The 23888-nt window shown below is 38.6% G+C and overlaps 3 protein-coding genes, 1 non-coding gene and 1 pseudogene across 4 annotated transcripts; 1 reads left to right on the top strand and 4 right to left on the bottom strand.

Annotated features, from left to right (window-relative positions):
• Positions 1 to 312: 312 nt before the first annotated feature.
• On the bottom strand, positions 313 to 2978 carry LOC131772997 (uncharacterized). Its single transcript, XM_059088964.2, has one exon. It carries the CDS (start codon positions 2006 to 2008, stop codon positions 947 to 949), a length of 1062 nt encoding a protein of 353 aa, XP_058944947.1. The 5' UTR covers positions 2009 to 2978; the 3' UTR covers positions 313 to 946.
• Positions 2979 to 4656: 1678 nt separating this feature from the next.
• On the bottom strand, positions 4657 to 19621 carry LOC131773000 (peroxisomal carnitine O-octanoyltransferase-like). The gene is made up of 19 exons (XM_059088966.2): positions 19470 to 19621; positions 18100 to 18207; positions 17153 to 17277; positions 16558 to 16736; positions 16355 to 16479; positions 15742 to 15850; positions 15068 to 15161; positions 13909 to 14022; positions 13107 to 13208; positions 12621 to 12704; positions 11585 to 11692; positions 11012 to 11142; positions 10863 to 10923; positions 10167 to 10229; positions 9767 to 9845; positions 9590 to 9637; positions 7924 to 7969; positions 7357 to 7476; positions 4657 to 6515 (listed from the first exon to the last, which is right to left on the bottom strand). Exons 1-19 carry the CDS (start codon positions 19555 to 19557, stop codon positions 6395 to 6397), a joined length of 1905 nt encoding a protein of 634 aa, XP_058944949.2. The 5' UTR covers positions 19558 to 19621; the 3' UTR covers positions 4657 to 6394.
• Positions 8848 to 9067, bottom strand: LOC131773038 (small nucleolar RNA U3). The gene has a single exon (XR_009339303.2). It is a non-coding gene; the product is annotated as a small nucleolar RNA U3 (small nucleolar RNA).
• A 51-nt stretch (positions 19622 to 19672) lies between the features above and the next one.
• On the top strand, positions 19673 to 22294 carry LOC131772998 (exosome complex component RRP41). The gene is made up of 2 exons (XM_059088965.2): positions 19673 to 20146; positions 21917 to 22294. The coding sequence occupies exons 1-2, from the start codon at positions 19772 to 19774 to the stop codon at positions 22277 to 22279; spliced, it is 738 nt and encodes a 245-aa protein (XP_058944948.1). The 5' UTR covers positions 19673 to 19771; the 3' UTR covers positions 22280 to 22294.
• A 113-nt stretch (positions 22295 to 22407) lies between these two features.
• Positions 22408 to 23197, bottom strand: LOC131773025 (histamine N-methyltransferase-like; annotated as a pseudogene).
• Positions 23198 to 23888: the final 691 nt, after the last annotated feature.

The following is a 23888-nucleotide window of genomic DNA, read 5'->3' as shown; positions in this document are numbered from 1 at the left end:
CTTCATTACACGTTTATTTTTCAAAAGCATCTCCGAAATCGATCTGCATTTTGGCGCCTTTGTGTAACTGTTCTCTACTAAATTCTTCCAAAACATCTCACAGGCATTGAATAAAAGAAAACAACAAAACACTCGCAACATAAACACCATTAGAAGGCGAACAATGTTCAAACTTAAACAAAGATGAGAACAAGGGGCGATTATTTGTTCGATGCTACAACGGAAAGACAAGTATTCCAAATCTTCGGACACGAAAGTTGCATCAAGGCCAAAAATGTTCTACCACCCTCCTACGCGTGAAAAGAAACCACATTTCGATCATATTTGCATTTATTGACAATAACTCTTGAATAAATGATTTGAGCACACAAGAACCGGCCGATTGAAAAACAATTCAATGTTTTCGGCGCACAATTCGTTCGAGAAATTCGCCTAATGACTCTCTCCATGATAAAGTGCTCTTGACAAAATTGAAATTGACTCACTCCAAACGCGGAGATTCGCAAAAGCGATTCACGATTGCCCTCAAAAAAGCTGTAGCATTTAGTCTAACATTCGTTCAGGCATGACAGATTAACACACGAATGTTTGCATATCTGTAATCTGTTTTGTACTCCATTGTTCACGGCGTTAAGAGGCGAACTTAAGAGCATAATAAAGTAATATGCGGTCTGACGTTCTCTTCGCTAGTCATTTGGATCGTAAATACCACCAAACATGAAGCCGACCGGTCAAACCTTCTTGTATAATTTGATTTTTGGGTTCCATTCGCGTCATGGTACGTGACGATTGTATACAATCGATGTTGTTTATCTCATAGCAAGCGCTTATCTTGCCAAAATTACCACTTGGCGCCTTCCGACGAGTATTATTCAAAACTAACCGCCACAAGACTATTTTGACATCATGAATCATTAGAAATAATCCAAGACTAAACTACGTCGTTTTAAATCGAGGTCTCTTGAAGAACGGGAACCATTGACCAGTCACTACTCCCACTGCAGTCTTGCTCGGTCGCGTCATCGACGTCATTCTCTTCTGCCAGAGTCGAACCGCTCTGTGAAATAAGCTGTAGGTCTAAGTCAGAGAGAAGCTCTTTCTCGTGAACAATTTCACCGTTTATCTCCTCGGTGTGTTCGTGACTATCCACTGCCGTTTGTTCGGGCAGATCAACTTTAAGAAGCGAATCCTTCTCGCAAATACATCCAAATGTCTCGCCACTCGTTGAAGTCTTCTCTGCATCGGTCGTTCTCGTATCTAGCGAACTCTCCGTCCTCTCCCACTCGATACTCGCCCCCAAATGGCAAGACTGATTGCTCTGTTTATGTTTGTCGGAGGTCCGACTCTTTGAGCGAAAATCCGAAATCGCGCTGGCGGCAGAGTTGCTACGAGAATTCTTGAACGCACTCATGTTATAATACTGTCTGTTAGCTTCGACGTTTGAGATCACATCAACATGAAGATGTGACATACTGGTTTCGCTTAACCCTTCTGCATGAAGCTTTCTACTGGCCACCTCTTGATGGTGCAAATCACTCCGCGCGTCCGCAAAAGCCTTTGATATAACCTTCGCTAAGCTCTTCGCTTCGTTGTTGCTCTTACACAATACGACATTGCATTCTACGTATTCTGACTTCGATCCAAACTGATAGGTGAAGAAAAAGACTCGCTGATGAGCCTTGCAAACGCCGGTGAATCGTATTCTTCGAAGAAGAAACACCTTCTCTTCATCCTCCGTGCTGTCCCTATCACGTAAGGAGAGCTCCTCTTTCGTTAACTTCAACGAATAATGATCCACTTTTTTCAGTTTTTGTTTCTCCGCAACGTAAATAGATTTTACCGTGTCACAAATTTCCGCATAACCAGGGCTGCACAACTTCTGCGAGCCGAGGTATTTCACGGAGTAAGTTGGTGTGTGAACAGTGAAATCCACTCGCTGGTAGTCTCGGTCGGCCCCTTCACCATTCGTTCGTGATCTCAGTGGGCGACAAGAAAACAGGCTGATCATATCCTAAAGAGTGTCGTGCTTCACCGTCAGTCGACAGACAGTAGATCTATCTTGTTGCTCGCGGCATGTTTTGTGTATGAACTCGAGAGGGGTGCTTGTGAATTGAACTGCCACACGAAACCCAAGAAGTTCACTCCACACTGAGGTCCTCTAAACACTTACTTTTTTTCTTCCGAGTCAGATATGTAGGTCGGTAAGACCTTTTCACTTCCACCACCGTGCGCTGAAAACAACGTTAATTGACACTTCAATGATATGCAAACTCACCACTCGCGGCGAAAACGTTTCTTCCTTCCTGCAAATTGTTGAGGTTTATTAAGCAGACAAAACAACTAAGCTTCTAAAAGGATGCTCGTGGCTTCTCGCGACTTAGTGTCGGCTTTCACGTCGGCCTTCTCTCCGGTACAGCTCGCGTGTTATGCCTCTATTCCCTCCAGAATGGTGTGTTACTATAATCGAATTTCATGATAATAATCGAGAGATCTCGATGACATGACATGATTTAAATTAATCATTGCAGCTCGCTCCACTGCCTCCGTTCTCTGCTCGCTGCGTATGAGGTATTGTTCTCGTCAAAAATTATTGAAATCGCCGATCGCCCGGTTTCACTCGGAGTCGAATCCCAAGGGACTACCGGCGAAAGAAGATCCAGTCGGCTGGAAGTCAATCCACTTTCCTAGAATCACAACGTGTAGAATTCGCTCTCTGCAAACCAAACAAGGCTCGTTTGCATTAATAAGTCACCTGTCAAAAAGTCTACTTAAATATTGATATAGCCAGTTTTGCGTGAGGCAAATCCGGTAGCATTGATTCACGTCAAGTATCGTCTTACACACTTGACACTTGCCGATCGCTCACTTCTCTTTCAGACAAGAGATCTGTAAAAAACAAACAACATTGCATCAACCCTTAACGACGAAAGGTTTAGCATCCATCAGAAATAAATGAAAGCTTACTGATCGCTGTTCGATATTTGCGATCTTACACTTTGCATCTTGTGAATAATTTTACCAAAAGATGCATGGCAGGAAGTTTTCCATCATCGGCTGTAACCAGCAGCTGTTCGTGACCTGCGAACTCAGTTTAGATAGCCACTTAAAAACAGAAATAACATTTCTTTATTATTGATCGAGGTTATTAAGTGGTAATCTATCTATTTTTTCGAAGACAGACAAGAATTTGAATGGTGCAGATTAAGGTTTCAAATTAAAACCCCTCCACCGGCTCTAAAGTAAATTTTCAAGCATTCATCGCCGATAAGAGCGCGTCTGAAATAGTCGCTCGAAAACCTGAAATGCATACGATAGACATGACTTGTTTATAAGCATCAGAAAGAGCAAATATATTTTATAATGATCTTTTTATTGGGAAAAGGAATTTTAAACATGCGAATAGCGCGTGGGCTGTTATGATGTATGTCATGTCGGAAACACGACAGGTGCCTTTGTCAAGAGGGTTTCTGCTGACCACGCAGATTGGCCAATTTTTCCTCTGACGAAGGGGTAACGCTCGAAACGTCAGCTTTAAAACTCTTTACAGCGGCTAATTTACGTTATCGACTTAATTGATGATACCAAATTACCCTGTTATACTCTCCCACCGACGCAGCACCACAGTTTCTTAAGAAAATTACCCCCTTTATTCAATTTTTCCATGGACAACATAGTGGTCTGCAATTTAATATCAGCCACACATTTCCGCCACATAAAGAAGTGAATATCGTAAGTCCTGCATGGCACGTATTTTACAGGAATTAAGAAAATATCCATGACTAAATGTACCAGCCCATTCCATCAGGAAATAACATTTTCCGCATCGAACCATTATGAAGAAGTAACTATATTTAGTTCAATTGTAAGAGTGAGTAATCGGTATACATAAATAATAATTTTATAACAAATCTTATAGGAGACAGGGTTGACATTACAAAGCTCCACTAGGATAAGAGTTTTATCTCCGAGCGTTGAAAATATTGCACGAGAGAGAGCTATTCGAATGAGACATAGATATCATCAACTCAGTTTATATTATAAACTGAATCATACCCGCATTTTATAATTGGTTATTGGGGACAAACACAGATTACGTCATCATTTACAATCATTTGCTTCTTCATTAAATAAAACGATTAGATTCCATGTCGCCATGGATCTGTCCAGTAATAGATCACGAAGACATCAAAATTTGGTAAGAACATCTGTGACACACTTGGCTGCGTCTCGCGTGCTTCTTTTCTGTTCAGACGTCATCTGTGATCTATTACTGAACAGCTGTACGTTACCATGGAATTTAAAAATGGACATGTAACTTATTATCAATGATACGCATACGACTGACGCATGTTCTTCGAAACAAGAAAAATTATGGTATTATTTCATAGCAACTCTTACAGCTAATAAAATCAACTGAATATCAAGTGCCATTTACGAAACGAAGTTCTCTCACGCATTTCCAGTTGTCATGAATTAATGAGTCACTTTACACATTTGGCAAGACGATTTGTCACATACATTTGACAAAGATAATAAGTTCCATTCAAACACCCTTTTTAATGTCCCTAGTGTCTTCCGTTTCATCTGAACAAGCAAACTATTATTTTCCTTGACGCTTATTCCTCCTTAACTCTTTAAACCCTGAAAGTGATCAGCATCTAATGTCTCCTTAAAGAAGAACTGCTGAATCACAAATTAGGATCATGAGAATGAAGGAAATGATCACCGATCTAAAAAGCTGTGATTGTTAAACAAATTCTCCTTGTCAGTACCAAAGAAAATGTATAGGAAAGGGTAAGGAGGATATGGTTACTGACATTTGGTTGAAAAGGGTTGAAAATGGCGCTTCTCAAATTTTGGGCAAACTAAATTCTATTGAAAAAAAGGGGTCACAGCGCAAGAATAAACTCATCGAGCAAAACACGCTGGTGTGACGGGGATGGTGCGGCTTCAAAATATGAAATTTTAAGACTCGTCACAAAAAATATACGTCAGGATTTACCGAAAATTTTTGCATGAGCGGCTGCAGACGGTGTTGGAGGCAGCTGTGTCGGGAAAAGGTGAAACCCAAACAGGACAGCTTACTCGCAGGCTCAACAGACGGTGGTCAGAGGTCTTCTAGGCGGCGTTGTGGTAACCAGCTTTTTTTAAACCTCTGATAAGCGCACCAACAAGGAAGTGGCGTATTGGCTTCCATGGCGGAGGTGAAACCACAGAATTATGAATTAACACCCAAATATAAACAAAATGTGACGCCTGTTCCCGAACGGATGCTAAGATCGAATGGCAGTGTGACGTCTTTTCGAGCGCATGCTGTGAGTTGTTTTCACCTCGGAACAAATGGCGGATCGATACTTCCTGAACCATTTTCAGCCCCTACTCCCACCCTTGGAAAAACTAAAACTGTCAGTCATTTAATTTTACTCCTCGAAAAGAGTGCGCTTAAATGCAACAATCATTTAAGCCGCATGATGTACTGCTAGCTATGGTGTGTATGTAATTTTATTCAATAATATTTTCAATTACGGTCAGAATATAGAGGTTGTCGTCCCTTTAAAACCACGGAAACTTTATACAGGAGCATATATTAGAAGTAATTTCTCACATATCTTTGGAAGTGTTTCTTGTTCGACATAACTCTTACAACATCTTAAAATAACCCTTCTCAAACGAATTACAATTTTTAACGCACATGTTCCCTTATAACACGTTCTCAACTTATTTTGAACTGATAAATTGGGGTACAAATCCACCCTGTAAAGTAAGTTAAAAAAATAATAATAATGCGCCATTGCTTGAAAACTCGTTGTTGAATATCATGATCGCCTTGTCGCGTTCCTTCACCTCCCAAGATCTGATTAGTAATTCTTTCTTTTACCTAACAGAGTTTTTTCGTAAATAGTTAAGAGAACCTGGTATTATATACATCAAAACAACATTCCCTAGCTGACAAGCGTATACATTCTCGTCACTTTTACGCTGCATAATGTATTGATATTGTGAGGAGAGGTTACGGTTTAATCAGTTCTGAGCACTTGGAGGTAAACCAAGGGAAGAGTCGATAGTGCCTGGGAATGTAAGTCGAACTTCTACCTTCTTTAATCATTTCTCACTTCGTTAATGATTTTCAACACACGCAAGCGCAAAACCTTACAGAGATATCTCAGTTAACCTTTTCACTGCCACGACCTCATGACTAATTCTCCTTAATGTCTGCCATACAATTCTTAAGATGTTAGTAAGAGAATTTGGTATTGGATCAACTGGTAATCCCCTAACTGATATTTTTCTTTATTCTCATTATTTGTTTGCTTGATAATGTATTGATATTGTGAGGAGAAATTCTGTCTTGGTCTCTCATGAGAGTGAAAGGGTTAAAAAAGTGCTCTTCGTCTTACAGCTTAGATGTCAGTAAGAGATGTTTCATGTCTCGGAAACTCTCGTCAAGTGAATGCTGGAACTTTTTGGCATCCGTAACCTCAGAGGTTGTAAACGTCGCGATAACAAAGTTAATTCTGAAAGGAAGAAGCAAAAAGCCACAATTAACATTCAGGAGCTCTGGCAGCAAGAGACCATGAAAAACACTTTTGCCTGGGGCGGGAAAATTGAGTAGTTAACTCACCATTTATTGGCAGCAAGGGGATTCGATCCGATTGCCAAGCTCGACAAACAGAGAAGCAACGAGGACATAGCATGGTAAAGGATTCTAAACTCGTTCTGTTGACAAATCCTTGTAAAATGTATTTTGATTAACTCGCCCGCTCGTTCAATCTCGTTCTCTTTAGGTCGCTTCTTCGACCTTTCTTTTTCTTTTTTTGAATTCGTGTCTATTTTTTTTTCCTTTCGTCCTTAAGTTTCGCGTTCGTTCGTTTGCTATCTTGTTATTTCTTTCGCTTTTTCGTTCATTCGCTCGTTTGTGCGTTCGCACGTTCGCGCGTTCGCGCGTTCGCGCGTTCGCTCGCTTGTTCGATCTTCCGATCTTTCGTTCGCTCGTTCGTTCGTTCTTTCGTTCGATCGTTTGTTATTTCGTTCGTTTATTCGCTCGTTCGCTCGTTCGTGCTTTCGATCTTTCGTCCACTTGTTCGCTCGTTTGTTCGTTTGTTGTTTCATTCGCTTTTCCGTTGATTCGCTCGTTCGTTCTTTCGATCTCTCGTTCGCTTGTTTGCTCGTTTGTTATTCCGATCGCCTCTTCGTTTATTCGTTCCTTCGCTTATTCATTTAATAGCTCACCAGTTCGTTCGTTCGTTTTCATCCTTTCATCTTATCTTTCTGACTCGTTGGTTTGAAAATTTGAAAGGAAGTCTAATTTAACACTCAAGTGACTGTGGCATAGTTCTTTGAACCAGAATAACTCACCTGTTGTCCTCGATGCTATAGAATGCTCCATACCCGTCTTTCACCATTGCAGCGCAGCCACCAAGTATTGAAGAAAATCCTACACAACTTGTCGAGAGGACGAAGTTGCCACCACCACCGCTGCAAAACACCGCGAAGGAAACCGGGATTAAAGAATGAAAGACGTAGTTCTAAGGTTTTATTGGGCCAATTTTCAATTGAATGTCAAGGAGTTTTATTTCATTTCGCCTTGTGATTTGTCGAAGAAGAAAGAATCGTAAACCAATCAGATCCAAACCTTAAACTAATCACACACACTTTCCCGCGCTCCAGGCGGTTTCCCTGTTTCCCCGCAAGAACTTTTCGGTTTCTCAAAGTCGCCATTCTAATCCTTTTTTTTATTGGCGGTTTTGTTAACTTTGTTCGAACTCTACGTTTTTCAATCAATATGCGCTACAAGACGAGACATGAAAGCGAAAATAGTGTGAGAAAAGAGTACCTAGGCACGCATATAATAAATTGACCAACCAAATGCGCGCCAGTATTGCACCTAGTATATTTCACTATTATAGTACAGGAAATAAATACCTCGCCGTCCACGCTTTATCTGTGTAGATAGCCGGTGTTGGCAATCCTGGGTAACAAAAAATAATTTAAAAAAATACTTAAGATATCGAATCACGAATTGCCAGACGCTACAATTTAGTTCACGTATCTGCAATTCATACAAAATATACGATAGACATGCGTGACAGATGATCGGACTCAAGAATCAGCAATAATTTTATCTTTAGTCTAACAGCGAAAAAGAAGAGAAAATTATTCTGTTTGGACACTTGGAATAAAAATTATTTTCAGATAAAAAAAGAGTAAGTAAAAAACTAGAGAGAGAAACAAGAGGAAAGAAAAGAAACAATTCAACATTCATGACGTCGTGTGGGTGTCATGGATGACTGGTAACGCAACGCAACGCAATCACTATTGTTCAGTTGACACACCGGTTGCCATTAATTTGCATAATTGTGGTTACAAAAGGTCGAAGAAACGACACTTAAATACTGCGACGGCTTCTTAGCTAAAACCGTTACAAAACCATTGGCAAATATTTATGATGTATTAGAAAACGAAATATGTTCGGATCAAGGGTATTTATTCCATTTTTATCACGAATATATTTCAGAAAGAACAACGGAAACACGTGGGTTTAAATGTCGCGCATTTATTAACATTTCGCAATAAATAAACACATCTTTCCAAACCAAAACAGTCCATCGGCAAGGAAAACCTTGTTATGGCTCTCTCCCATATTTTAGGTCCGCCGAGCAGATTTCTGAACAGCAAAGCGAAGAAAATTGTTTTTTTGTTGACATTAAAGTGTAGTTCTATTACAGATATCGCGATGGTGCCACATAGTGCACCCTCTACCAATTGCTTACGTAGGAAGGTTCACTACACAGCATCACTAAGATAGAAATAATCAACTTTCATCAGATTTTTAATGTAAGAATATCAACCGCTCTGAATGCGATCACCTCCTCCCAGTCCTCACTATTGGAGTAAAGGGAACGGTCATCAATCGTCGCCGACCGATTGCCATGAAGACAAAATCGACGACGTGCTTCGCGCTCAGAGGTGAACGCTACGCATCGTCATCACGGTTGATGGTGTTGTCTTTGTTGGGATGCAAAGACGGGACGCGTACTATAGAAATGATCCTAGTAAGTACGGTCTTAATTCAAATTAGGTAGCCACATGGACTAGTTTTATATCTAGATCGCACGGATATGGTAGATCGGGGTTACTTTTAACCTGCGCGTGCGTAATTGAGACATCTTCGAGGCCCAGGCCCCTACACAGTGTTGGGTTTCTTTGAAAAATGTAGTTTCTTTGACAAGCTAACAAACCCAGATGAAATTTCGGTTGTAGTCCAGAATTAGACTCAAACGTATCACAAGGAAACGCCAAAATTTTAATGCCGTTCGACTTTAGGGCTTACAAACCGAAAATAAATTCTATACATTGTTGAAAGAAATATTTCCGTTTCTGATGAGATATGGCTAGGGAACTTTGCCACGGTTTGCTTATGTTCAAAAACTTTAAGTTTTTTCTTCACACCTTTGCTGTGCATTCTTTCTTGGTTTTAAGCGAGAAACGAATTTTTTTCGCATCAGTCAATGTGTCATTCACAAGATAGAATATAGTCGACAGAGATCATCTGATTCGTTTTTGTAATGAACTAAACTCGCTACATTACCTTCGGAGGCAGCTATTAACTGAAGCCCCAGCAAGTGACGATCAATTCCTGAACGGGAAAAGAAAAGGAACTGTTAATTGCTAAATTATTCTTCAATTTTGCAATTCTAATTTTTCATTACCCTTTCAGGGAGACTCTGTGACAGAAACATGAAGGTTCAAGAGTTAGTATTCATACCTTGGCCATTGACCGCGTCTCTCATGAGTGAATCATGACTCGTATAAGCTTCACGAAACAGCCGCATTTTCGTCGACTTCTGAAAAATACGAGAGCAAAAGACGAGTGACAAGTAGCTAATTTCTCCCTACAATATTGCCCGTGAATCAAACATTGAGGACACGAGAATAAAACAAATGAGCAACAGTCAAAGAACCTCTTGATTGTTACACAAATTCTCTTTGTCGGCACCTTAGAAATGTGTAGACAACTGTATGGAGAATACGCATATTGATACTGGGGCGTAAAAGGGTGAAAGAGACATTAAATGGCTTATAAATCTATCATCAAGAACATTGAGGCCTAAGCTAACTCGAATTACGTGATTTTTACTGACTCAAATTGTTGAAAAGTCCCTTACATCAGCATTGCCATCGAACATTGCTTTACACCAGGCCACTGATTCCATGGTACATGAACGAATCTGAAACAAAAAAATCAAAGGAGGAAATTTTTTACAATTCATTTTTTTTTTAATTCCCTCCACTAACTAACAAAGCTGGTCACTTTGACAACAAGGGGTAGCTTTCTACAAAATAAACTGTGGTGCTGCGTCGATATGGGGTGTTACGAGATATTTGGTTTAATCAGTTGAATTAAAAATGTAAATTGGTCACGGTGACGAGTTTCTAAAGCTGACGATTCAAGCGTTAGCTCTCCTTCATAGAAAATGGCGAAGGGCTAACGTCCGAAACGTTAGCTTTTAAAACTCTCTACGGTGGCCAATTTACATCAACAACTCAGCTGATAAGACCAAATTATCCTCGCTTTGAAAACGTCAAGGTTGCAGAGGAGGCTTGTTACGGGATTTTTTGCCTAGTGTACAAACAACTATCATCTTTGACGTTTTTGACTGGGAGTCAGCCCGCTGTGGTATTGATTTTGCAATTTATTGACAGGACATCAACCTATTTGATCCGGGGCGTAGAACTGAATTTGAAAATTACTTCCTTTGCGGCTTCTTATAAAACCAATACCATATGCTCATCAAAAGACTTAACTAAAAAGGTATGACAACTAAGTTGTTGAATAGAAACACATTTTCCAGGAAACTCACCGTTTCTGTCCGTCCGTGATAAAATTGTCGAGTCTGACCCGTTTCATAAGTGGGAGCTGGTCTAAAGAATAACAAAGTTCAATGATTAGTTGCAAACGAGAACAAAAATAAACATCAAAACAGTTAGTAGATCCAACACACGTACTTACTTGCGATGTAGCCTGTAATACGCCAGTTGAATTGCCAATTGTACAAACGTGTCTGGGTGAATCTTGTAAGGCTTAATAAAACCTTTTCCATATTCCCGTGATGAATGCACAGTGATATTTACATCGTCAGCCTACCGAGTGAAAAAGTTGGACATAGAAAAAGTGGGTTGTAATTTTTTTTGCGTGATTTTTTGGGATTGTGAGGAACAGCTCCTATTCATCCACTGATAAATTCTTGGATCATAGCCGAAAAACGATCAACAGTCGGCTGCCAAGCGTCGGCCAACAGTCAGCCGACAGAAGAGGGACAGTTGGCCAACAAACGACCGACAGTTGGCCGACAAACAACCGACAGTTGGCCGACAAACGACCGACAGTTGGCCGACAAAAAACCGACAGTCGGCCGACAAACAACGGACAGTTTGCCGATAGACGGCTGAGGTATTTTCAAAAGGTATTGTACCTGCCTACAACATGATTTCCTAAACAAACTTATCCATTTCTAACAACTCCATTATCAAAACATGAAACTATTTCCAGGTGCATTTGATATAAACAAATAGATTTACCCACCGCTTCCTGATATTTTTGAACGGCCAGATCTACTGCTCGGTTAATACCATCATCAACTTTAAAAACCAGTTCTTGGGGTTTATAATAGTTCTTCACTTCTGGATTTCCCTGATCAAAAAAAATGCATGTAATTTTGTTCACATACTCGCAATTTGATTACGCACGCAATTTGATTACGCACGCAATTGGATTGGTTCTTTCTTATGATATATCGGAGGACAGACGCACAGATGAAGTCACCGTTACCATTCTTTTGCATCGTTATCATATCCAACAAATAGATTCTTCATGATTAATGCCGTGGTCTGTTCACTATTAGATCACAGATGACGTCAAAATATGATAAAAACATCAGTGACACACTCATCTGCGCCTTGTGTGCCACTTTTTCGTTCTCACCACATTTTAACCTTAGGAGTGACCAGTGTCCAAATTCTCCTTGCAGTAATTCTCCTAAATCATTCATTAATATCACGAGAATAAAGGAAATGATCACCAATCTAAGATGCTTCGATTGTAGAACAAATTCTCCTAATCCAGACCAAAAGAAACGCGAAGAGACGAGTATAGAGAATATAGATACTGATGTTAGGGTGTAAAGGGTTAACGTCATCCGTGATCCATCACCGAACTGACGCGCGGCAAAATGGAATCTATTCGTCAGTGAGATATAGTAAGCTTTTTTTTGACCCCACCCCCCCTCCCCATGAGTGATAATTATCTCAATTCTCCTAACTTTTTTGATTCACAGACAAGAAGACAAGTTGTGAGAATTACGAAACTTGTCAACCACATTGTGCGCGATATCGCCGTGATACAACTCCCCACAATTGTCAGGCACATACATGTACATGTATATCCAACAAAGACAGTCAAAGCCACCTGGAAGACAGAGTTAGCTCTTACACATCAAGAGTGAAAGATTTCAAGGGTGATTGTCAACTGCAAGAATATTCAAACAGATTTTAAAATTATAAACAGAATAAAGACCAACTGCAGGCTAAACATTCATAATCAAATTTTATATTTAACAAACCTTCCACTCTCCACCTTTTTCTTTCAGATATTTTATTGCCAAAATGATAGAGTTTATTTCCACAACACCATCAAATGGAGTGTGCTGAAACATAACAGAACAGTTGTTTAAATGATGGCCAAAATAGTTTGAGACATTCAGAAATTCATAAGGTCTTTAATAACCTGTGTTGGAGCTTTGTAACACAAATCAAATGCCCCCCCCCCTCCCCCCCAGCTTTCAAAGGCCCTACATTCAGTTTCCTTAAGGGAAAGGAATCAAAATAAAAGCAGCTCAAGGATCATCAACACACAAAAGAAATAAATGGAAGAAAACTTCATGAAGTCCAGTGTGAGGGAAGAAAGGTTATGTCTCATGGTACTGGCAACAAGGTTCTCTCCTATGATGGGAACCTTGGTTTGCACAATTTTCAATTCTGTTTTACCAAGTCAAATTCATATTTGCTTCTAAATTGGATTACTTCGGTATTGTACACAAATTACTTACATCACAGTGAGTAGCCAGTCTGCCAGATTTGAAGACAATAATGCTCACTGACTTATCAAACCAACGGTTTCTACAATCTCCAGTTATGGCTTGACTACAAACCTGTCACAGGAATATTCAGATAAAAAACCAATATCAGCAAAGACTAAATCAAAAAAATATCCATTAAAAACGAGCCATTTCCTCCCCTTTGGATAATTATGTAAAAAAAAATAAAATTTTTAACTATTTCAGCTGCAGTAACTTAACCATTTTGAGTGATCAGAATCAAATTTCTCCTGGCTTACAATATCACCCCTGAATCACACATTATGATTATAAGAATATGGAAATGTTCACCAACTACAGAAGCTCATGATTGCTAAACAAGTTCTCCTTGTCAGCACCTTAGGAAATGTATAGAGAACAGTATGGAGAATATGCATACTGATCATGTTAGAATGTAAAAAGGTGATTCCATTAAAAAAAAATCTGCTTGACTGTAAGACTGACCCATGTGGCTAGTTTCTGTAGCAAGATCAAAACAACCAGTAGTGTTTATTTTGATACTATTCCTGGATGGAAAATAAATCCATTTAAGGTAGCTCTGTCCCCAACTTCATTTCAGGTTGAGTTTAGTGGTACCAATCTGCACCCCCAGGTGGAGAGAGACACAAAGAAGACAAGACAACACAATGACCTTCCTCTGCATTGCTTGAATGCAAACCTTTATCTCCTGAATCCATCCATTACTCTCCTGCACCACTTCCCACTAGCTCACCAACTAAGAGTTATGAATTAAAGTGAAATTTTAAAATTTTACCTCAGTTTTAGTGACAGGATCATTTTCATCAAGTACCAAAACAAACAAACTTCTTTCAATGGTATCCAGAATGCTTTGGTTATTGCTGTCTAATGCTTTCAATCGTTCTTGCAGCTGAAGATTAAATGCAGGAGAACAGTAGCAATCAGTATTTGTCCATCAGTGCAGATTGGACCAACTTAGACTTTTTTCATTTTACTATCAAGGCCCTCTGTTATTCAATAAGTCCAGCCCAGGTATTCAAATATTCAACAATTTGTATTCTTTGTCATTTTCATTGTATTATTTTTTACCTATTTTGTCACTATCACTTCACTTCAGCCTGTAATATACTACTAAACCCTTCAAATCTCATGAGTGACCAAGAGAGAATTTCTCATAACTATATCAATACAATATCAAACAGACAAGTAATGGGAATAGAGAAATATATCAATTAGGGGATTATCTGTTGATCTAATACCAACTTCTCCAAACTAACATCCAAAATATATAGTAAAGTAGACAGTAAGTGGAATTACTTTTAAGATCTTTAGAAGAATCCTATGCCCCATGGTTTTCTTTTGGCTTCCTAACCATTTCTCTCCAACCTAATATTAGTGGTTCAGCTGTGTCATTAAAAAAATACTTCAAGCCACTTAGCTACCACTTTACCAGTACACGTACTGCTCAGCTGCTCAATTCTTCTAGCAGCACACAAAACTACTGGCTCAGCAGGTATACAGCTCTGCAGCTCAATGAATGAGTTGCTAGTAATCGACCCTCTGGTATGCATGTTCATTGTTATTTAAATAAAAACTTGCACTTCCCATGTATCAACATTGCTTTAATCCTTTTCTGATAAAACGGCTGCAAAACAGCACTGAATTCTCTAAAAAAAAATCATTTTTTTGGAAGCCAAATCAATTTTTCGACATACATTTCATTGTAACAATTTGTGTTGTTTGCCCTGTGGTGATTCAAGAACCCTTAGAGTATAACAGAGGGATCCAATTACTGGCAACTCATTTATCGATCTAGAAGCACATAAAACCAGCAACTACACAGGACCTCACACTTGCTATTGACTATTAATATTCCAATGTGTCACCTACTAATGGCAACCCTGAGCTAGGAAGTCAGGCACTTAGAGATTTTTTATAACTCCAAGAGTTTGTACCTCATGCCAGGTATCTCTTGTTTCTCCTGTTAAACTGCCAATTCCCATTCCTTGGGATTCTGAAAAAGCTATTGATCCTATCTCTTGAAGTTGTCTAAAAGGAAAAGAAATTTGTAGAAGTTTCAGTGCAACAAACTTTTTAGCACATTTTCAGTCTATAATTCATTTGGTAATCTAGAGACTTTTGCCATTATAAGCATATTTAATGATTTGCTTAAATATATTTAGTTTTTCTTTCAGATTCAAAATTTAAATCTGACACACAAATCAAATAAAAAATAAAAAAAAAGAAAGAAAAAAGGAATAAAAAAACACCAATCAAAGATAATAAAGTACCAAGCTAGGGGGAAACACTGAAACCAAAATGAAATCTGCATCCTTCAGAAAGTTCACAAGGTTGAGTGGAAAGAATTGTTTTTAAAATTCCAAAAAAGTTTAAATTATCCCCACTCTCCACTTCACCCCTACCCCCACCACCACTTCACCCCTACCCCCTTCCCAAACAAATAATCATGTCATACTGCATCCTTTAGAAAGTTGGCAAGGTTGGGTGAAAAGAATTCTCAAATTCCAATCACACTGAAATTATCCATCTCCCCACTCAATACCCCCCCCCCTTCCCCCTCACCACCACAATTGTGGTGGAATTGTTTCTTACGCTCTCTATGATTTACCTCTCAATTTCTGCTGGTGAGAGAGGCTCCATATTTTCATCCAACACCACACAGCTAAAAATCCGTCCTCTGACTTGCACAATAATGTGACGAGGTGAACTGTGAGGAGCTATAAGCAAGAATCATCAGTTAGAAGTATATAATTCACATAAAAAATGGATAATGTTTGTTTTAATTTAACTGTATTCAAAACACATAACGATAGCATTTTGGTCAGATAAAGGTCTTTATCTACCCAGTGCTACAAGTTCAAGTCATTATTTTTTTAAACAATAGGGGCCAATAAAATTGCATAAAATTGGATTTGATTCCAAGAGGTGTAGCAGCCTGATGTTACCCTAAATCCATCACAGTCCCTCACTTTAAGATTCATGCTAATCAACCCCTATGCCCCCTAAGAGCAACTAGCATCTACCGGTAATTTCTCCTTACAATATCACCACTGAGTCACACATTAAGGTAATGAGAATACAGCAAATAATCATCAACTCAAGATTCTCTTGATTGTCAAACAAATTCTCCTTGTTGGCATCTAGGAAAATGTATAGAGAACAGTATGGAGAATATGTATATTGATGTAAGGGTGTAAAGAGTTAGTAGATTTTGTTTTTACCTGTAACAAAGTTAGTCCTTAAGGAGTCCTTTTCCCTGCCAGGAACTTTACAACATGAAAAGAGCCGTGTAAACTGAAACATACAGAGTGGAGTTGAACCCATTCTCTCAATGGGGCTTTCCTCTCTGAAATAAATAGGAAAATTAAATTAAAACTGCTCAATGAATAAGATATCTTGTTTTTGTAAAAGAAACATAACTCACCTGTAAAGCTCTTGCCAAACTTTAAGGAATGCATGGGTAAATATGGCAGCTCTTGTTACTTGGGCTCCAGTTTGGACTGGCCATATGTCTGTCACTGGTATTGGTCCTCCAATGTTGACCATTGGGGCAGATGGATATCTGGGTGTTAAGTACGCTACATCCTCCCACCATTCTTCGAGCTTGTTGAGAAACCAGAAACGTTACACAAGGTGTATTTTTAGATATACTGGTACAGTAAATGCAGCCTTAACCCTTTAAAACACTGAGAGTGATCAGCAACCAATTTTTTCCTTACCATTACTGTTATAATGTTGAATCATTCATTATGATCATAAGAGTAAAGGAAATGATCACCAACCTAAGATATTTTGATTGTTAAACAAATTCTCCTTGTCAGTACAAACAAAATGCAAAGGGAAGAGTATTAAGAATATAGACACTGGTGTTAATGTTAAATGGAGCTGTCCAATTTTCAAAATATCAGGATTGTTCACAGTAGCCTTAGACACTAACACACTTTCACTATTTTTTTTAATTCAATTGTTTCTTTGATATGGCAGAACTGGCTGACAAAGTAATCACAAGATTCACTTACCCAATTACGCATGTTACTTGCTCTTGTCTCAAGCTTGCATTGAAGTTCTTTTCCAACTCCACTGGCAAATTCATTCACCAAAAACTGAGTCTGAAGATACTCTTCTGATGTCAAGTGAGGCTTTACTGTCATGAATAGATATGAAAATCACAGTTGAATTTTTTAAGAGCTAACTGTTAATGGTAGGATACACAGGGGCAAGATCCCCAAAAAATGGGTAGAGGGAGGAGAGGGACAGTTATGGGAAAAAGCATAGGAATGCAGGTGAGAAATAAAAAAAAAAATTCAAACATTTGTCAGGCATTAATCAGTGGGTTTTCAAAGAAAAGAGTACATTGATGTAGAACTGATAACCACCAGATCTGATTAACTAGTAAATTCTCCTTGTGATTCCAATACGTCAACTCACAAACAGGTTAATTGAGAAGACACAAGCTTATCAGCTAGGGAATGTTATTTTGATACAACATTAAATTCTCCTGTTTAATTAACAACAAACTGTATTGCAGTCAGTAGGGAGAAATACTAATAAAACCTTAAGACTTAAAGGACAAATCAAAGTAATCAGTAAAATCACTTGGTTTCAACTGAAAAGACGGCTGAGTTTTCATTTTCTTTTTTTTTTTGCAATGCATGAATTTTAATAACTTTTAGTGTTTGAGGATAGCTTGAAACAAGGTGTTGATTCATAAGTTTGAGAGGGGAACTGAACCTAAATCAAACATCTCCAGTTTTCAAATTTACAGAATGCATCTCTGAGCATCTTCATGCTGTGGTTCAATTTCCTCCTAAATCTAAATTTCATTTTTCCTTTCTTGCAAACTCATTATAATTCTCTAATATGCTAAAAAAGGCAAAGGAAATTATATTCAAATCAAAAGTAAAACTGAACCTTTACATACATACCTGTAAAGAAAAAAAATATGTGTTATTTTCAATTATTATACCTGATGCCAAATATTTTTTACAAGTCTGTTCTAATGGAGGAACAGGTAAGCTTGGAAGTTTATTTTGAAGCTGAAAAGTCTTTTCCATGTTTTTGAACACTGATGAAGCTAAAAACACAAAGAAAATATGTAATAAGCTGAATATTATGCATGAATTTTGGTTGGTTCTTTCTTAATATCTTTAGGTGGACAGACAAAGATGACATCACCATTCAGTTTTTTGCTTCTTTATTGTATAAAACAAAGAGGTTTTATGTTGCCCTGGGTCTGTTTTGTAATAGATCACAAATGACATCAAAATGTGGTCGCAGTGCATCAGTGACACACTTAGCTGCACCTTGCATATCACCCTTTTTGTTCTTAACCCCTTAACTCCCAAGTTCTCATTAGTAATTCTTGTTACTGTCTGCCACACAGTTTTTGTGATGTTAGTTTGGAGAATTTGATATTGGATCAACTTATAATCCCCTGATTGATATTTTGTTTTATTCTCATCACTTGTCTGTGTGATATTGTATTGATATTGTAAGGAGAAATTCTGTCTTGGTCACTCATGGGAGTGAAAGGGTTAACACATTTTGATATGTTATCTTATTGAGTTAATGGATCAATATCAGTATCTGGGCAACTGCCCACCTACCCCTCCCCTAACTCAACAACAGTCAATTGATAACAACTTAGGGTTAATGTTGGGTTAGGGGAGGAGTAGGTGGGCAGTTACCCAGATACTGATATTGATCCGAGTTTAATTAATATCACTTACTCCTTCACTGCACTGGCACTCCTGAGAGATATTATCAACAAATTATCATAAATCAAATTTGTATAAAAGCACAGCCATGATATATCATCTATATATTAGTAACTCGAGATGCAATTAAAATCAGGGACAACTTTATAAATCATCAAATGAGTGAGTGTCCAAGAGACTACGAGGTCTTGGCTTTGTGCACTAAAATAATCTAACTTTGTATCATATCTTCTATTTCCAGAAATACTTCTACTTAAATGGACCCAAGTGCTGAAATTTCGTGAGTTCAGTGACCCATCTTAATCAGGGGCCAACCAAAATATTTAAGTGGGAAATTCGTTACAGTTTCTTGACCATAGCAGGCTAATCAACCATCACTAATAAAAAATTAACACCACATAATTCTTCACTTATTGTGAAATGCATAGATTTTCCTGATTTAGATTCACGAAATATCCCTATAAGAATAAGCCGTTTTTCCATTTTCCATTCGAGTGTTCGTAGTAAGCAGAAAAAGGGAGCAGGTGGTCAATGTGCTACAAAAACTTGGCAAAATTTTCAGAAAGTCCCCCCCCCCAGCCACCGAAAGAAAAACAAAATCGGTCTTGTGATCCTTTACCTGAAAGGCCACGGCTAGAAATACAAAACAGTTGCATACAGCTTCTTTCAAGAGTTTTCAATCCCAACCGTGATCCTAAACAATGCATGAATGACTATTTTTGGCACCAAAGCTGGGCCAGTGTCAAATCGAACCTGTTGCCGATGGGGCGGGAACACTGGTAAACACAAAAAAAATCAGTGGACGTCGAGAGACTGAGTACGAGACTACCACAAGCATGGTGGACGAAACTAGTTTCATTATGGATTATTGACATTCTTTCTTCTTACGTTTATTGATACATTTTTGATCGTCAGTCTAAAATGGCTGGGTTAGAGATTCTTTCTCCCGAAGGACTACGTCTCGATGGCCGAAGACCCCATGAACTTCGAAAGATCGTCTGTAGAATGGGGGTTTTCAAGCAAGCGGATGGCTCAGCTTACATCGAGATGGGAAACACCAAGGCATTAGCTACAGTTTATGGCCCTCATGAAGTAACAAACAAATCTAAAATCCTACACGACCGAGTGCTGCTAAATTGTCAGTTTAGTATGGCGACGTTTAGCACAGGAGAACGAAAGAAAAGACCAAAAGGAGACAGAAAATCCACAGAGACTTCTATGCTTATAAGGCGCACATTCGACGCCGCTATTCTAACACAGATGTACCCTCGCTCACAGATAGACATTTATGTGCAGGTTAGTAGAATATTTTATATACGTCTAGAAAGAGTGTAGTTCAAATTCTTGGTCATTTCTTGAGGTGCAACTCGGAGACTTTGTGCCTTCTGGCTCATAGCCAATCCCTCTCCCCTCCCTCCCTCTGTTATAATTGAACTGGGTAAATTCCTTGGGGAAAATGACCCAAGATCACTCAACTGCTCCCTAGCTCTCCCCCCCCCCCCCCTTTTTTTTGTTCCACTTTCCCTCTTCATATGTACTTATATTTATTACAAAAATATCACAAATCTATATACAGTGGAACCTCAATTTAACAAACCTCTATATAATGAAGTTGTCGGTATAACAAACCATACTCTTCAGCCTGGCCAAAGTTACAGGAAAATATATGGAAAGAACCTCCATGTAACAAAATCTTTGTTATAACAAACACAATCCAGAAGCCCATATGTATAATATGCCCTGATATAACAAAATATAGGCATGCTATGCATGTAAGAGTTATTGTTTGGGGGGGGGGGTGGGTGGATTACTTGAAACTTTGTAAATGATATCTACATTCTTACAAAAGGAAAGAAGAGTATTAATTAATGTGGAAAAGAACAAAAATGTTGAATTAACTCATGCACAGGTATTTTGGGATAGATTGTATGTGTTGTGCAAATAATACAGACCAGATACAAAATGCAGACTAAGTACAAAATGTAGACTGCTGAGTGGGTACAAAATGCAGACTGAGAATCTAAAGAGTGTTTTTGTCTGGTATGTGATAACATGTCATCTTACAACTTACCAAGCGTCACGCAATCACTTTTCCACAATCAGTTTCACAATTATTTGCAGTATTTTTTAATATTCCTGGCCCATTTCTTGATGAAAATTGATCATAATATAATTTTAAGCCTTTATACAGTCTTCTCACTTTGTGTGCGAGTTGGTTGGTGTGATGTCTGAACAGATTTTACCAACCTAATGAAAGTAGATTTAGATGTAGATGTAGATGTAAATGAGATGTCATCATTGAATATTTAACACGTGCAACATTCAAGAAACAATTGACAGCTTTACACATGGTCCATATCTTTGTAAGTGGTATGTGTTTATATTGTTGACAAAAATGCCGATCCCAAAACACTGGGTCGTGCAATTTCACACGTAAAAAAATAATGATAAAAGTAAATTAACATTTACCAGCTCTCAATATGACAAACACTTTAGTTGTTTTTCTGCAAATTCATGAAATTGAGGTTTTTGATGTAACGAACACTCAATATAACAAATGTTCGATATACTTGTAACGAACCAATTTCCACAGTCTCTTAGCACTTAATTAAATGGAGGTTGCACTGTATTCAGTTTATTTTGATTTTCTTTACTTTCTGTCACCCATTTCTTACAAAGTCAGTTTAGAGAATTTGATGTCTAATTAAACATAAGTACCACTTTTGATTTTCATCTTTCTACAGCAAGTAACCTATTAATTTCCTAAGGAGAAATTACTGACTTGTCATTTCCAGGAGTAAAAATTATTAAATTAGACTTTCAAAAATCTGCCATAAGATTTTTATCTGATCCCAATCAATTGAAGGAAATCTTGTTTTGACCCGCAGATAATATGGAAGTGTATTCCTTCCAACTGTGCTTGGAAAAATGCTTAAAAGTTTTAAGAATTATGCTTACTTGGACCCTTTCTCCAACTTCTCAGCTCACTGTAAGATAAATGGCCATTGAAACAACTGCATATATTCGTTTACTGTGGCAGCTTATAGATTTGTTTTTTGCTTACAGATTCTTCAGGCTGATGGTTCAAACCAAAGTGCTTGCATCAATGCAGCTACCTTAGCTCTCATAGATGCTGGAATTCCAATGAAGGATTATGTCAGTGCTTGCACAGTTAGTTTTGTCAATGACCAACCATTGATGGATGTTAACTACTTGGAAGAAAGCTTTGGAGGCCCACAACTAAGTCTGGCTGTGTTACCAAAGTCTGGAAACATTGTCATGTTCCAAATGGATTCTAGACTTCATATTGATAACTTGGAAAAAGTCTTGGAATTGGCCAAGAAAGGATGTAGTGATATCCATGTCTTACTTCGACAAACTGTGCGTGACTATTCTCAAGAGTGTGTGTCCACTTTAGCCAGTAATTAAAATCTCATCCTAGACTTAATAAGTTCTAAGGCTCTTAGACTGCCTTTTTTTTCTTCCAAAAGGAATTACGAACTAGACATCTTACTGATGAAAAGCAGAAGTTCTCATTTGCAACCAGTCCCATTAGGTCAGTATTGAACGTTCAGTGGCCAATCTTTTTTTTTTTTTCTTCCATTATCATCAGCAGCAGACACAGCATCTAGAAAGTCTATCATCTCTTCGTAAAGGACTTTGTCTGCCATTGTGCGAAACTCTCCCTAATGGGTCAGAAAATCAGGTAAAATGCTGCCCTCTTGGAACGATTCGTCAAAACAGCTGGTTATGCCTGCAGTGTACTACGTCATGTAGTTGTTTTTTGTGGCACTATGAACAACATCTTCTGAGTAAAGCTTCGGAGCTCAACCTAAATCCACTTTCGTGTGAAGTTTCTTTGAAATTTGCGGGAAGAACGATTCCTCAGTGACCACCGCGTGCAGAACGAATATGGCTCCACCCGGGGAAAGCTTCTGGAAACAGCTTCGCAACGATTATTCAACGTCCACATAGTACAGAGAGGCCACAAAATGAATTGTATCGAAGCTCTCCACGTTAGGAAAAGACTCGATGAACTTCTTCAAGGTGATCTTGCACCAATCGAACGACACATTAGCTGAACTTGCGGCTTGCGGCCAAGGTGTGGTCGATGCCGTAAACTCTGCTATAATTTCTTGGTTCGGCTCTATGATAACAGAATGTATGGACGGCTTATTCATCTGATGAGACTTTCCTAAAACGTTGGAAATGCAAGGGTGAATTCGTAAGTCGGTTTTACCCCTGCATCTTCCCACTCCAAAAACTCGAAACAAGGGGTTTCCCTTTAAATGATCGGTGATTTTATTTAGTTACATGGGAGGCGACCCCTTCCACAGAGTCAGTCATTGTATCTGTGTACGTTAGTTTGCTGATAAAACTCTTGTTATATTGTATATTTATATAGGGCCACCTGAAAAAGACGGTCCTTTTTCAAAGAAGTTTAAAAAAATTTCTTGGCGAGTTAGGTTTTATACAGGGTTTACTTATGGAAAGGGGCGCGATGGGAAGGGGGCGGGGTCCTGAGGTGCTCATCACCTTATGAACTCTCCTTGTGGAATAAATTTTCTTACCTTGTTTGAGTCAAAAATTTAAACCTGGTATGAATGAATGAATTCGAAGAATCTACGTCTCTACTCCACTGAGTAGTTCTTCATTGACCACTTCCTGCTTAACACTCCATTTGCCTGCCCTTCTTGTTGTAAGAATATGAGCCTACGGATACACAAGGTCAGGAGCCCATTACTTGATGGGCTCCTGACAAGGTAGAGCATGCGGTGTCAACTAATTCAAGTCAGGCGCGTAGAAATTTATAACCTTGAATCCCCTTTCTCAGCTTTGCCCTTTTGATGGATCAAAGTTATTGTTATTTTATTCGTAATTATTGCATAATAAACATTTTCCACGATGTGCAAAAATAACGATCAAGTGCAGGCGTAGGTAGGAGTATCTCACTGCGTCCAGCTATGATAGTGATGACCTAGAAAAACGCAGGCAAAGGCCATTTTACCCTTATGGACTGTTCGGTTAGGTGATCTGT

This window comes from Pocillopora verrucosa, chromosome 10 (assembly GCF_036669915.1).
Source record: "Pocillopora verrucosa isolate sample1 chromosome 10, ASM3666991v2, whole genome shotgun sequence".
Taxonomy (NCBI): Eukaryota; Metazoa; Cnidaria; class Anthozoa; order Scleractinia; family Pocilloporidae; genus Pocillopora; species Pocillopora verrucosa.
Note: the sequence above shows the minus strand (reverse complement) of the source record. Positions and strands in the feature narration are given on the sequence as shown.

Coding starts and splice junctions, on each gene's coding strand:
- LOC131772997 (XM_059088964.2), bottom strand. CDS start 2,008: ATGATCAGCCTGTTTTCTTGTCGCCCACTGAGATCACGAACGAATGGT.
- LOC131773000 (XM_059088966.2), bottom strand. CDS start 19,557: ATGCATTGTTTAGGATCACGGTTGGGATTGAAAACTCTTGAAAGAAGC. Junction 11,143..11,584: donor TTCAAAAATATCAGGAAGCG/GTGGGTAAATCT, acceptor TTCACTCGGTAG/GCTGACGATGTAAATATCAC. Junction 10,230..10,862: donor ATCACGGACGGACAGAAACG/GTGAGTTTCCTG, acceptor TTTTTGTTTCAG/ATTCGTTCATGTACCATGGA.
- LOC131772998 (XM_059088965.2), top strand. CDS start 19,772: ATGGCTGGGTTAGAGATTCTTTCTCCCGAAGGACTACGTCTCGATGGC. Junction 20,147..21,916: donor AGATAGACATTTATGTGCAG/GTTAGTAGAATA, acceptor TTTTGCTTACAG/ATTCTTCAGGCTGATGGTTC.